The following is a 14,049-nucleotide window of genomic DNA, read 5'->3' on the forward strand; positions in this document are numbered from 1 at the left end:
CTATTATTTTAGACCGCCCATAGTGACATGATAAGATTTTACTGAAAATCTGTATTAAGTAGAACTGAATGGCCTTTCCCGCATAATCTCTTCATATAAATAGTCTTCCTTTTGGGGATTTATTTTTTTGTAGCAAGTTTAGCAATGAGATGTAATTACCTGAAAATTTGACAGTTTTTCCACAACCCAATGTTTTTTTGAGAATATGCCTGTCGCCTTATAGTTAATTACGTGTCAAACAGCCAACATTGAAAAGCCTTTTCTGGTGGCTGCCTCACACCCACTGCACTGTTAGTATTGTTTTGTGGATTTACTGGTTACAAAAAGTACTTCTGACGAGCTTTGTGAAAAGAATGAAGGAGGAGGAGGAGGAGAAAACGTTGGGAGGAAGGTACAGAAGGGGGGGGGGAGAGGTCTCTCCTGCCAATAGCTGGTGTCATGCTGAGCTTCACTTGGCTGGTTTAGACAGAACCAGGCACAATTATCCTGGCAATGGTGCTTGGATTGGCGGAGGGGGTCTTGTATTGACAAATTGGCATTAAAATGGAGGCAGAACCTTTTGTTGGCACATTGGTGCTGTAAGCGACAAGAGAAACAAATGTTAATTGCTCAGGTAAACTTTTAAGCAGATCAAATCAGTAATTTTAAACATATGAATACTTCGATCAAGCTCAATCTGTCCCGTGCGGATTGAGGGCTGTAAAGCTGCTTGTTCTGTTAAGTCTGTGAAACTAATACTCCTCGCACACGGCTAATTATTATGTCAACTTTTCTTTCATTTGTTTGTATTTGCAGATGGGCCTGGGTAGTAACGGGGGTCCGTTTGGGGCTCAGCCCTACGGTCAGGGAGCCACTGGACCGGGCCAGCAACTAACCCCTCAGCAGCAGCTCCAGAACAAGGCTGCCCTTGCCAACAGCCTGCCACCCTTCCCAAATGAGCTCAAAGGGGCCGCTGTTACCAGCGTGCCAAACATGGTCAGTGCTTTTTACACTTATTCACGCATTATAATAACACAACATGTTTCTCTACTTTTTTTTTTTTCCTTCTTTACATGGATTTCTTTTCACGTATCAATACACCAATGGAACTACAAACAGTAGTTTAGTACAGTAGTAGTGCAGTGACATCTGAGTGTTATGATGTTGAACTTGTTCTTTTATGGACAAATTATATGGATCCATTACTGAGGTGAAGGCCAGAAGTTTGGGGATAAAATGTTTATTATTGAGTAAATATCGTAATGATTTCTAATTATACTCACCGTGTCCTGATGATTTGTGAAACTATTCATTTTCATTCAGAGGAACCATAAATGCCACCGAATAAACACAGAGGTTGATTTGCCGCACGATGATTATTATCACTACTGTTATTATATTTGAATATCAGTTGAAGCCATTGTACGTTTGAAGAATTGTCTCATCCTAAACGCTTGACAAGACTTAAGACTGTTTCTGTATTCACACTCAGTGCTGTAAAGCAAAAAAAAAAAGAGAAAAAAAAAAAAAAGGGACTGAAGATATTATTTGAACTCACCAAAACTTCGACATTTGTCTGCCTGTTTTTTTTTTTTCTTCTTCTTCTTCTGCCGTCCGTGCAGCAGCTCCAGCAGCAGACTCAGCAGCAGGCAGCGATGCTCCCACTGGCCGGCGGCGGAGGCGTGGCAGTGCCTTCGGCAGGCCCCACCGCCGACCCCGAGAAGCGCAAGCTGATCCAGCAGCAGCTGGTCCTGCTGCTTCACGCACACAAGTGCCAGCGACGGGAGCAGGCCAACGGGGAGGTGAGGGCCTGCGCCCTGCCTCACTGCCGCACCATGAAGAACGTCCTTAATCACATGACCCACTGCCAGGCCGGCAAATCCTGCCAGGGTGAGTTGGAGACTTTGAAAACAATGAAAAAATAAAAAGGAAATGAATGATTTTCCAGATGTTGCAAAGTTTGTAGAAGTCAGTTTTCCTTTTTTATTGATTGCGACGTTGCTGCTGTGACGTGTCCAGCGCTGACTTGGCTGTATGTTTCAGGTCATTGTTGTGCTGAAAGGTGGAAAGTCGCCCCAGTCTCAGTTTCTTAGAGCAGTTTTATTTATTTTTTTACAATCACCTATTTGGCCAGATTAATCTTTCCGTCAGTTTTAACCAGTCTCCCTTTCTGCTCCTGATGAGAAGCACCATCTCGATGCTGCCGGGTTTGGCTGGATGGCCGACTCTAGGAAGAGTCCTGGTGGTTCCCAACTTCTTTCATTTCACTTTTGTGGAGGACACTGATCCTGGAGAAGTTTATATAACCCTGCCTGAGCTATGATATTTTAACAGCTTGGTTTCTGTTCCGTTTCGTCCTGCCGTGTGAATTTGACAATAATCAACTTCTGTCTGAAAATGATCTTAACATTTTAATGATCTGCTGAAATGAACTCGTTCACTGGCTACAGGCGGATTTCTTTTTTTTCTTTTTTTCTTTTTTTAATCTGCATCAGGTGCGTTTCAAATGGCCACTTGTATTCACGGGATACAAGTGGCACAAGTTCAATTGTCGTGGTTGGTAGTGTGCCTTCAATGTCCACTTATTAATCCTCGTTTGTCACTCGATGCGTCTCTGCCTAATCCAGATTTAGCACCGGGGAGATTTCTATCCAATCACAACCCTCTGACCCCCACCTGCTCGCGTTTGCGGCGAGGTCTGCTGTTTTCTTCCTCCACCCGATCGGTGACGTTGCGTCTCGATTGTTTCTGTCTGCTCCCTTTCTGCGTCAGCCCCCGGCATTCCTGTGATGAAAAATCCCCCCCACCCCCACCGAGCAACTCTCGTTTAAATTTGGCTCCACGTCTTCGCGTTGCTTTTCGGCTCGGAAAAAAAAAAGTGAGATTGCGAGCCAAACGCACAAGAGGCCAAGGTGTGTTAAGTGTGAAGGAGTCCGTCTCTCCGCTCTCTGCATGCCAGCTAATTTCCTCCTGCTCGGGATCCTTGCCTCTAAGTGCCGCTGAAATTACAGCAGGGAGAGATTTGGTTTCCCAACGCACATTTATCTCAAACGTTTCAGATGTCTGTTGGCTGAGTTCATTTTCACGTGAGAAACCCCAGAGTCTCCGGCGCGAGTTATGCTCCGACTGCTGCACGACTTCAAATCTGAGGCCTTTTCTGTGTTTTATCAGCGCATACTCAAGTCTACAAAAAGATACCAGCGTGATAGCGCGGCTATTTTTTTGATTCTTTGCCAGTATTATTGGCTTTCTTACAAAGATAACATAATTCAGTCGTGTTTATTTGTTCATAGCCCTTGACGGCACGCAATGATTGCATATGGAGCAGCACTTGCAAGTGCCAGGTAGCTAGCAAAGCTGATTCTAGCCCGGCTCTGATTTTCTTGCCAGAATAGCCGCTGCTGCATCAGCCTGACCACAGATGAAATGAAGTACCTCGGTTTGGTCGGTTACCCACCATGAAATATGGTTTAGGTTCCCTTTCCGCAAGATTGAACATTTGTGCAGTGAGCTGAAGCTGAAATCTTGAGTTTTTTTGGCAGATTCATAGTTTCTCTCATTTACTTCTGATGTCCATCTGTTTTACTTCATAGCCATTTTTCCTCAGTATTTTTCTCAGAGAGCCAGTAAACGCACCATTTCTTTGTGTTGTTATAGCAAGTGTTTGTTTAAGTCTGTAGTGTGGCATATTATTTTCACATAACCAGTTTTCAGCTGGGTTAAGAAAAACTAAGTTTCCCGGGAAACTCGTGATGAAAAGCTACTTCTGGAAATACAGTGTAAAAGTTAGTTTGACAATGAACCAAAAAAAAAAAAAAAAAATTACAGAAACCAGTAAAAACAATGAATCATATGTGAAAGACAACAAGCTGCTGTCTGTCTGTCTGTCAGTCAGTGCATGCCCACATCCTTTTTCTTAATCCTCTTCTTGTTCTTTATAAACAGAGGAAGTCGGGTTTAAAATGTTCAACCTGCCGGTTTGAAGTGATGCAACTCGCCCCGAGTGCCCGGTCTGTGATAGAGAGTGCGATTAAATGTTGAAGCAACTGCTGCTGGATTTACGGGTTACTGAAAAGATGCCATGTTGGTCGTGAGGCAACTCTTTGGCTTCTGCTTTCACCGGCACTACTGGAGTAAATGCCACAACTATGCTAGTGATTTCCGGGTGACACTGTACAAGTGTTTGCTGGTGACACATTCAGCATGAAGATTTTAAACCTGGTTTCTCTCACTCTCTCTCTCTCTCTCTCTCTCTCTCTCTCTCTCTCTCTCTCTCTCGCCCGTCTCTTTTCCTTCGCAGTGGCTCATTGTGCTTCGTCCAGACAGATCATCTCCCACTGGAAAAATTGCACACGACACGACTGTCCCGTCTGCCTGCCGCTGAAGAATGCCAGCGATAAGCGCACCCAGCAGCGTGAGTACAAGCAGCAATCTCTGGCCCGATGTCGCTCAGCCGTTGTCGAGTCGCACACCGCAACCTCAGACACCAAACACAAGGCCTCCATTGACTGTGTTCCGTAACCAGCCGAGCTCCGTTTTTGTTGTTGTTGTTGTTGTTGTTTTTTTGTCTTCCAAAGGCCTCAGTATTTATCTCGGTCATTACAGGATATTGTGTCGGTAAATTAAGCTCTAATAGCTTCAGATTTTTTGCCTTCCCTGAAACCAGCCAAATGTGTTTGCGTGTCGAAACGTGTGCACGTCGCCATTCAAAGCCAGTCAAGCAATTTATTTTCTTGGTTTGTGCTCCTCCGCGCCGACTAAAAGCCCTCGATGAGTAAGAGTGAAGTCCTGCTGGGCTTGTTATCTGACACACAGGAGGGATATGAGTGCGATGGAGGCTGAAGGAGAGGAAACAGAGAAGCGTGTGCTCGAGAAGTCCTACCGAGCGATTGGCTGTCGAGTTGTTTACTGCGACTCCGCACCAGAACAGAGACGAGTTTGACACCCTCTCCGCCTCACACTAAAATTGCTTTTTCTTTCCGTTTTGTTCTTTCGTCTCTCGTGTAACTGTCGTTATGGGTTCACAGCCTGTCGTCTTTTACGCACTCCCTTCTTTTTCTTTTCTTTTTTTTTTTTTTTTGTACTTCCCGGATTACTCGCAGTAGTTGCATTTAAACTCGCTTTCCAGGCTTTTTTTTTTTGTTTCTTTCTCCACCTCCCTGTTGAGCTTCATTCATCACTTGGAGCGTTCCAGTGTTCAGTCCGTCCCTGTTTGGCTCGCATGTTGAAGAACATGATGTCGGGGCTTGCGCTGCTGCCAACGCAAACAGAGAGCAGTATTTCTTTGTTCTGCCTCCTCCGATTTTTGTCTTTGCGCAAACCGAGGGCTTTTTCAGCCCGACCAAATCCTGAACCTAGAAAAATATGCTAATGCTCTGTCCCCCGAAGGGATTCATGCATTTATTCAGTCCCTTGCTTTTTAAAGCATTTAGCCTTACATTTACGTTCTCACCGTATCATGCTGCCATGTTACGACTTAATCTTGCCTAAGGTCAAAGTATGCAAATGCATGCGTATTTTAATTTTTTTTATTACTTGTTGAAGTGTTCTACCTCTCTGCTGTGTTTTCACCAAAACGCGCTCTCTTCATATTTTTTGGGCATGACACACAGGATCAACATTTGCATTCTGTTCATTCACTCGGTGCAGCGTTGGAGTAAGCAACATGGTCAACCGTGCAAGCTGTTCTCGGTATACACCGTGTGATTTTGAATGTGGGTGTTTTGGACTCACTGTGCTATCACTCTCCACAGCCATGCTGAGCTCCCCCAACACGGGCCTCCAGAACCCCATGTCCTCCGTTGGCGTGGGCCAGCCCAGCGCTCCCACCATCAATACCTCAACCCCCATAGACCCCAGCTCCATGCAGAGAGCCTACGCGGCTCTCGGGCTGCCCTACAGCAGCCAGGCCACTGGGCAGACTCAGGCCACGCAGGCGCCAGGCCCGGGACAGACCGCAGGTGCACAGAACGCCCAGGCCCAGCAACAACAGCAGCTCCCGCAGCAGATGAGACCCATCAACGCACTCGGTAAAGTCAGACAAGCTGATGTTGTTCCTACATTTCCTGTAAAACGTTTTTTAGAACATGATTATCTGTCCTCGGTCAAATTTACGCGTGTCCGTACTGATCATCTCCTAAATGGATCCATCCACCGTATGTCTGTTTTCAAATTGTGAAGATAAAAAAAAACTCATCGAAACCACATTGTATGCACTGAGCTTGATTTTCTTTTCTTCTTTTTTTTACATTGAGTCGGTGCCGTTCGCTCACAGCTTTCTGTTTTTACAGGTAACCAGATGGCTCTTGGAGGTGCAGCAATGGGTGTGACCACTTCAGAACAGACCAACCTGCACACAGACTCCCTTCCCAACACACTCAACACTAACAAGTCAGTCCCCACCAAGAGCATCAATCGTTACACTGCATTTGTTGACCTGAAACACAGGAAACTTGGTGTCCTCTTAGAATATTATGTAAATATAAAAGCGTGTGTGTGTGTCTGTCTGTCTGTCTGTCTGTCTGTGTGTGTAAAATTCTTAACCTTGCTCTCGCCCACCACCAGTCAGCTGCTTTCAGACGGGTCAGCTGTGGGATCGATGGGCAGCCTCTCCTCGACACCCCTCTCTGCCGCGGGCTCCAGGAAAGCCTGGCATGAGCATGTCACTCAGGACCTGCGTAATCACCTCGTACACAAACTGTAAGTGCCGACCTCTGCTGGACGGATGTAACTCTTCGTCTCCTTTTGACTATTGTTTCAAAGAAAGTGATCAGAAAGTGATTTTTAACTGCTTGAAATGTCGCTGTTGTTCTGTGGCAGAGTACAAGCCATATTCCCTACCCCTGATCCGGCAGCTTTGAAGGACAGACGAATGGAAAACCTGGTGGCCTACGCCAGAAAGGTGGAGGGCGACATGTACGAGTCGGCGAACAGCCGGGTGAGTTTTCTCAAAAGACGCCTCCACGAGGGCCCGACTGGAATCGCTCAACTTTTACCACAGCTCCAAATTTGAAAGTAGCCTTAGTGTTTTCATCAGCTTTACTATCTCCTTCCATCACTTCCAACCGTCTTCCCTCCAGGATGAGTACTATCACTTCTTGGCTGAGAAAATATACAAAATCCAAAAGGAGCTGGAGGAGAAGAGGCGCTCAAGGCTACAGAAGCAGATCATCAACCAGGCACCGATGGCTGCACAGGGGACGCAGCAACCGGGTCTCCCCCAGCCCAATGCTTTGGGCCCAAGGCCACAGAGTGAGTAGAAGATGGTGTAACGGAATAATAAGAGTTCAGGGAAAATCTCAGAGTTTGTTGAGTTGATTTAGGACCCAAATAGGGTCATTGAGTGTACACCCAGCGAACACTTTAATGGTAAACCTGTGTAATCCATTTTAATTCAATAACATCAATTCTACCGTTGCAGTTAGTTTGTGCCGAAATTCTAAAATAAAGAATAGATTTGTAACTTTGAAATAGAAAACGATGTCGCGAAAGTGGATGCGCCGAAGTTTTTTCATTTCCGCTGGGGTTGGTATTTATGTATTTATGCACAGTCCATACATTTTCCTTTTGTTTCGCAGATGGACCTGGCCCTCTGCCCAACATGCCAAATCAGCTCATAAATCGCATGCAGGTTTCACAAGGTAAATACTTTTGTTACGTATTTTCCGATTACATAGAAAGTCGAATGAAACAGCTGAAAGTCGGAACTGACAATAGAGCAAAAACAATTAAGCTTCTTATGACAATGCGAAGTCTCATTTTAACAGTGAAGGTGGTTCAGGAAATAATGCGCAAGAGACAAAAGGAAGAAACGGGAAGTTGTAGAAAATAAAGGCACATAAAGAGGAACAGAAATAATAATGAAGACAAAATGAGAGACACTAAACAAAAATAACTGGAAGTGGGAATAATGAAAAGTGTGAGTGAAGCTGAACCCACAATCATGTAAACGCGTAAGGCAAACGTGCTGCGTTTCTGTTGTGTTAAATACTGCAGAATAACTACGCAAGTCTAAAAAAAAAAAAAACTGCTGTTCCAAACTGAACTAGTTTTAAGGAAATGATGTCTGACCTTTTGATGACTATCCTGGTTTTGTTTCACGTTTTCTGTACTCGGTTCTGCCGCGTGTCCGTCGCCGAACATTTCGTTCCGCTCTTCTGTACAGGAATCAACCAGTTCAACCACATGGCTCTGCCTAACGCCCAGATGTCTCAGGCGCCGATGGGAGCCCGAGCCGCCTCGCCCATGAACCACCCGCAACAAATGAACATGAGCTCCGTCCCAGCGGTGAGGAGGAGGAGGAGGAAGAGGGCGCAGTACATACACAGTAGCATAGAAGTAACATGAGCCAACTCCCGGTTTAAAAACTTTTAAAACAAGAGTTGATTACTCTAATGATTACCTCAGCACTACTGTAGCTATCACCGGGTAAACTGTGAAGGAAAGGGAACTCTAGACACACTTTTAAAAGTCCTTGTTGGAACTCTTCACCTGCTTCATCACATACAGACACCCATGTATAAAGTCTTTATTGTAGATGCAAGAAATCCATTGTACCCCATCCTTTCATTATTACGCAGCCGGTAATGTGATCGGTCCTTTTTGTGAGGAAACTGCTGTCACTCTGCTCATGGGATCTTCCTCTTTCCCTCCCGCGTAGATGGGGCTGTCTCCCTCTCGGATGCCCCAGGCTCAGGGCATGATGGCCGCACACAGCGGCAACAACATGGTGGGCCAGACGGCCAGCCAGGGACAATTCCTGCCGCAGACCCAGTTCGCTCCGGGATCGGCTGCAGTCGCCGCGACGGGTGCCATGAATGTCACTGTGGGGCCCGGCATGGGCCAGCCGCCGGCACAGGCCGCCGTCACGCAGGTGAGACGTGAAGACAGACAAGGGGTGTGGAAGTGATGCGGCGCCCTCTGGAGTCGCTGCACACTCGCGCTAATTCCAAACTTTGTTGCCGGGGAACTAAACTCCAACTACTTTAACCAATCATACTGCACACTAATTGTACCAATCACAAGGCTCTCTAAATCCCAAATTGTATGTGGTGTGTTTGTCTGCTTTTCGTGTGTGTGTGTGTGTGTGTGTGTGTGTGTGTGTGTGTGTGTGTGTGTGTGTGTGCGTGCGTGCGTGCGTGCGTGTGTGTGTGCGCGCGTGCGCGCCTGTTTGTCCGCCTGCTCTTTGTGTGTCCTTCTCTCCAGCAGCAGCAGCAGCAGCAGCAGAGCGCTAACCTCCCCATCAATGCACTTGGCCCCTCGCTGGGCCCTCAGCTAGCCTCCTCCCAAACCCCCTTGCACTCCACGCCTCCGCCTGCTGCCTCCTCCGCCTCCACGGCTGGGGGGGCCACTAACCTGCCGCACCCCCAGTCCTCCAGTCGCAGCTCCACCCCCACCCTCCCCGGCCCTGCCCCAGCCCCAGCCCCGGCCCCAGCCCAGGGTGCCACCCCGCCCTGCCCCACCCAGCCCCAACCCCAGGTGGAGCTCCCGGCAGCAGCACAGACGCAGCCCCCGCCTCAGCCCCCTACCACGCCGGTGAGACTGAGTCCCTCCGCATGCCCTCCACTTTGACCCCCTCCCTCCCGTGCAAACCGCCATCCCTCTTGACTGCTGTGTACCAACCCATCCCACCCACATCCACCTTTTTATTCTGATTAACTGCATCCTCACCACTGTTTGTAGCCTCCATCACAATGGGAATGTTACATCTTTCAGCCCGAGGGGAGCGAATGATATGAACACATTCGTGCCATAGCTTCATCCCTGCATGCAGAGAAAGCAATGAAGCAGTTGCAAATAGCTCATATGCTCCCCCCCCCCCCCACCTTCTCTGTTTCAGCTGTCCCAACCAGGAGCCAGTCTGGATAACCGGGTGCCCACGCCGGCCTCGGCCGCCAGCGCCGACCTGCACTCGCAGCATGTGGGAGCAGACCTGCCCGTCCAGGAGATCAAAGTAGAGACGCATCATGACCAACAGGAGTTTGAGGCCGCTGGCGGCAAAACGGAGCCCAGGATGGAGGTGGGCTACGTCCGCATGCTCAGACACGCTGAAACCATCGATATGCTTTAATTGAAGTTCTTATTTTTTTGGATGTTGGAATTGGAAGGATTCCATCTGACATCTCATACCGACTAACCAGTGAAGCCTCAGTTATTAATTCACCTCTCATTTTTATATGACAAGCTTATATAAGCAGAATGGCTTAATTTACCACCTAAATTTTGTATAGTCCATCCACATATTTTGATCATCAATTTATGTACTCCTTGAGCATGATGGTCTTTGGATTATATTGATACTGCATGCCTCTTTTGTTTTGTTGATTTTAAACATATAACTTGGGCCACAGTAAACTTGAAATGAAAAGGGAAACAATTCCCAACAGCATTTCTGTGGTGTCATAAGCCGTTTGCCTGTTTGTCCGTAGACTGAGGACGACTCCGCTTCAACGTTGGTAAAGAAGGAGGAGGCCGAGGAAAAGCCGGAGCCGATGGAGGTGGAGGAGAAGAAGCCGGAAACGAAGATAGAACCCAAAGAAGAGGAAGAGGGTGGAGCTAACAGCACGACCTCCTCGTCGCCCTCTCAGTCGCGGCGGAAAAGTGAGTCTGAGGCCAAAGGATGAATGAAATCGGCGTAGAGTCGATGACTGATAGAAACGAACTCTACTCAGTAAGCACTGGGTTTCGTTTATTGCCTTCATCAATGACCATTATTACAACATCATTAGTCTGCAACCGATTAATATTGTTCAGACTCCTGTAAGTCTTCTAATCAACAGGCTGAGCTCCTGCTGGTAGAATATCCTCAACAAGTATTGATATTCACTTAACGTTTCAGTTACGATCGATTTGCAGGAAAAGAGCAAAGTGCGTTGGAGAGCTATTCAAAACTCCCCCACGGGCATGAATAGAGGCATGTAATGTGCAGTTTTAGTGGCTGACACTCGACCAGGTGGCATTAGTGTAGGTCTGCAGTCTTTACTGTCCTTTGCTAACAGGCCAGCAGCTGTACTCCTGTATTGTCCGGGGCGTTTGTTGTCTCTGTGAAGCCAATTTAAATTGTCTTAAACCTACATGACGGATTCAGTACGTCTCTTTCTATTCGCATTTTTTTTTTTTTCTTCCACAGTTTTCTGTTCAACTTTTTCCGCCTAACGCACCTTTTAAATTGTTTGTTTTTCAGTCTTTAAGCCGGAGGAGTTGCGCCAGGCTCTGATGCCCACGCTGGAGTCTCTTTACAGGCAGGACCCCGAGTCGCTGCCCTTCAGACAGCCGGTGGACCCCATGCTTCTGGGTATCCCGGTAGGTTGCACGCAGGTTCTGGCTACCTAAACACAGTTTTCAATGATGGCGGCTGCACACAATTCAGCTGCACTGTTTAATGTGTTCGCTGTGTAAACGTTCACTTGTCCTCGTTTCTCTAGGACTACTTCGACATCGTTAAGAACCCGATTGACCTGTCCACAATAAAGCGCAAGCTCGACACGGGCCAGTACCAAGAGCCCTGGCAATACGTGGACGACGTGTGGCTGATGTTCAACAACGCCTGGCTCTACAACCGCAAGACGTCCCGCGTCTACAAGTACTGCTCCAAGCTGGCCGAGGTGTTCGAGTCCGAGATCGACCCTGTCATGCAGGGTCTGGGCTACTGCTGCGGGAGGAAGGTGAGATGGAGGGGACGCTAACGATGCCGATTTCATTTTTGAGGGTTATCGTTTTCTTTGTCTTGCATAAATCGGTTAGGTTGGAAATTATTTTTGGGACATGTGTGCCGACTTACGAAAAAAAAAATCTGTGTTGGCTTTTTCTGTCACTTTTGGATGTAGTTTGTCAAAACGTGCAGAAACAGTTTGATGTAGTAGGAGCTTCACTTCTCACTGCGATTGTCAATATTTTAGTGTTTCAGTTTCTGATTTATTTAACTGTTTTTGTTTTAAATATACATTGACCTCTTTTGTCCTGTCGCTTGTGTTCACAGTACGAGTTCTCCCCTCAAACCCTCTGCTGCTATGGAAAGCAGCTCTGCACCATACCTACTGGAGGCACATACTACAGTTACCAGAACAGGTATGTGTGGATCGTTAAGTGTTTTTGTTTTTTTTGAATGGGTGGCTTTGATCTTGGGGTAAAAAAAAATAAAAAATGTTGCAGTAGCGGAAATTTCGATCTCACTTGAATCGTAATGCTCAGTTATTTCGTGTTTTGATGGGCAGTAAATGCAGCCATTGGAACCGCATTGCCCGTCGCCTGCAGCCTTAGTCCAGTTCCTCTAGCGATCTCTTTAGAGATCAAGGCAGCACTGTCACCCTGACAGCTCCAGCTTTAATGGCTCTGCCTCCCAGTCCCGGCACAGCGTGAGACCACAAAATGGTTTTGCTCACAACATCTATTAACTGCCAGGTTTTCCTGCGTCGTGTACCGGGGAAACACTCCGAAGACCCCAAACCCCGAAGATCAATAGACACTGGAAGTAAAAAAAAAAAAAAAGCGGTGTGTTGATTTATTTATTTTTTCTCAGCATCCATCAAGGAGCTGAGTGTATTCGGTGTTGCGGCCCCCCCCCCCTCTGTTGTACAACGGATGAAAATACAAAGCTTTGGTTAAGGCCACAAACATCCTTACCCATCGTTGCCTTTTCCATCTCTGTTGAAATCCAGCACATCGTGGCTTTACTCGGTGCTCCTTTGAACCCCCTGCTGTATTATCGGTGGAACTGCAGCCCCCTCACACACACTTTTTAACTGGGCGCTTTGAGAGCCGAGCAGCACGACAGCAGCAGTGAAACGGCACAGCCTGACAGGCAGCACGAGGCTCCTGCAGCGCAGTCCATTTACACTCTCAATGGGAGCGCCGGGATTCCCTGCTCGCTATTAGAAAACATTAAAAAAAAGTGTTATTTTGTGCACAGTTGTAGTGGACACGCATACACAAGTTGCCAAAAATATTACAAATATTATTTATTTTTTCTTGGAGGGAATAGAAAGAGCACAACAATCTGCTTTTTAACTGTCGTTCAGCTACATTTATGATGTTGAATGTTTTTTTCTCTCACAGGTATCATTTCTGTGAAAAATGCTTCAATGAGATCCAGGGGGAGAGTGTGACGTTAGGAGACGATCCCGCGCAGCCACAGACGTAAGTAAACGGGCTACTGATGAACCTGCCATCGCGCGAGTCCTGCAAACTTAGAAATATGATGTGAGAAGAGCTCTCTGCCCTTTTTTATTATTTCTGGAATTTGTCAAACAATAAAGTTTCCCTTCCCGCTTAATCGCTTTCAGATCAGAGTACCAGCTCCGCTTCAGAGCAGCAGCTCGTAGTCGTGGACTGTTTTCACTCATGTCTCATTGTATTTTAAAGCCACAACAAGCTGACTTTACAATTATGATGCCAAAACCCAATAGTTTCCAACAGTAAATGAGAACATCTCCCGCTGTTAAAACCGTCTCATTGCTAACATGTGTGATAACAATCCAGAAAAATGACACTTATTAGTCAACATGCAGCTTATTTCAGATTCATCAACACATGTATTTCATAAACAGTTTTATTCACTTTTACTCCCGTTTCTTTTTCCCCGTCATCTTGCTGACACTTCAGGAGGATATCAAAAGACCAGTTTGAACGGAAGAAGAACGACGTCCTTGACCCTGAACCGTAAGTCGACACGAACTCCGCCTCCTTCAGTGGGAGCAAATAATACTGACAGGAAGCTCTTTAATTGCTTCGTGTTGTGTCTTAAGCCACTTATGGCTTTCATTTTGTGTACAGGCTGCATACTTTCACTCTGAACACTCACTTTGGCCCCAGAAAAGCTCAAATGCAACTCAGCAGCACCACCTGCTGTGTGGAAGTCTGCGTCAATCAGAGTTTTGGCTCGAGAACACCGACCCTGCCTGCTTTTGATAGGCAGTGATTTTTATTTTTACATCGTCACGGTTACTTTTAGATAAATGGTCCTTTCCCTAAACCTCCCACAAAGGCGCTCTTGTATTGGCTGGCTTGCAAGTGCGTAACGACCGGAGGAACATGAACTTGAATGGAGACGTTTGTGTGGCTTGCTGCCTGAGC

General features: G+C 46.7%; 1 protein-coding gene across 4 annotated transcripts in view; it reads left to right on the forward strand.

Moving 5' to 3' along the window:
* The window catches only part of crebbpa (CREB binding protein a), a 38,174-nt gene that overhangs the window by 16,042 nt on the left and 8,083 nt on the right, over nt 1-14,049 (forward strand). The window contains exons 3-21 of one of the 4 annotated variants that reach the window (XM_069166602.1): nt 796-975; nt 1,602-1,869; nt 4,280-4,393; nt 5,733-6,008; nt 6,270-6,369; nt 6,544-6,678; nt 6,799-6,916; nt 7,059-7,230; nt 7,557-7,619; nt 8,144-8,265; nt 8,639-8,851; nt 9,184-9,513; nt 9,818-9,997; nt 10,407-10,578; nt 11,162-11,280; nt 11,403-11,642; nt 11,957-12,045; nt 13,033-13,113; nt 13,579-13,635. In XM_069166602.1, the coding sequence (XP_069022703.1) occupies nt 796-975; nt 1,602-1,869; nt 4,280-4,393; nt 5,733-6,008; nt 6,270-6,369; nt 6,544-6,678; nt 6,799-6,916; nt 7,059-7,230; nt 7,557-7,619; nt 8,144-8,265; nt 8,639-8,851; nt 9,184-9,513; nt 9,818-9,997; nt 10,407-10,578; nt 11,162-11,280; nt 11,403-11,642; nt 11,957-12,045; nt 13,033-13,113; nt 13,579-13,635 (3,029 nt within the window). The remainder of the gene's footprint in view (nt 1-795; nt 976-1,601; nt 1,870-4,279; nt 4,394-5,732; nt 6,009-6,269; nt 6,370-6,543; nt 6,679-6,798; nt 6,917-7,058; nt 7,231-7,556; nt 7,620-8,143; nt 8,266-8,638; nt 8,852-9,183; nt 9,514-9,817; nt 9,998-10,406; nt 10,579-11,161; nt 11,281-11,402; nt 11,643-11,956; nt 12,046-13,032; nt 13,114-13,578; nt 13,636-14,049) is intronic. The other 3 variants (XM_069166603.1, XM_069166604.1, XM_069166605.1) reach the window with 3 other exon arrangements.

Source organism: Embiotoca jacksoni, unplaced genomic scaffold (genome assembly GCF_022577435.1).
Source record: "Embiotoca jacksoni isolate LCO1_2020_lvr unplaced genomic scaffold, fEmbJac1.0.p SCAF_4, whole genome shotgun sequence".
Classification (NCBI taxonomy): domain Eukaryota; kingdom Metazoa; phylum Chordata; class Actinopteri; family Embiotocidae; genus Embiotoca; species Embiotoca jacksoni.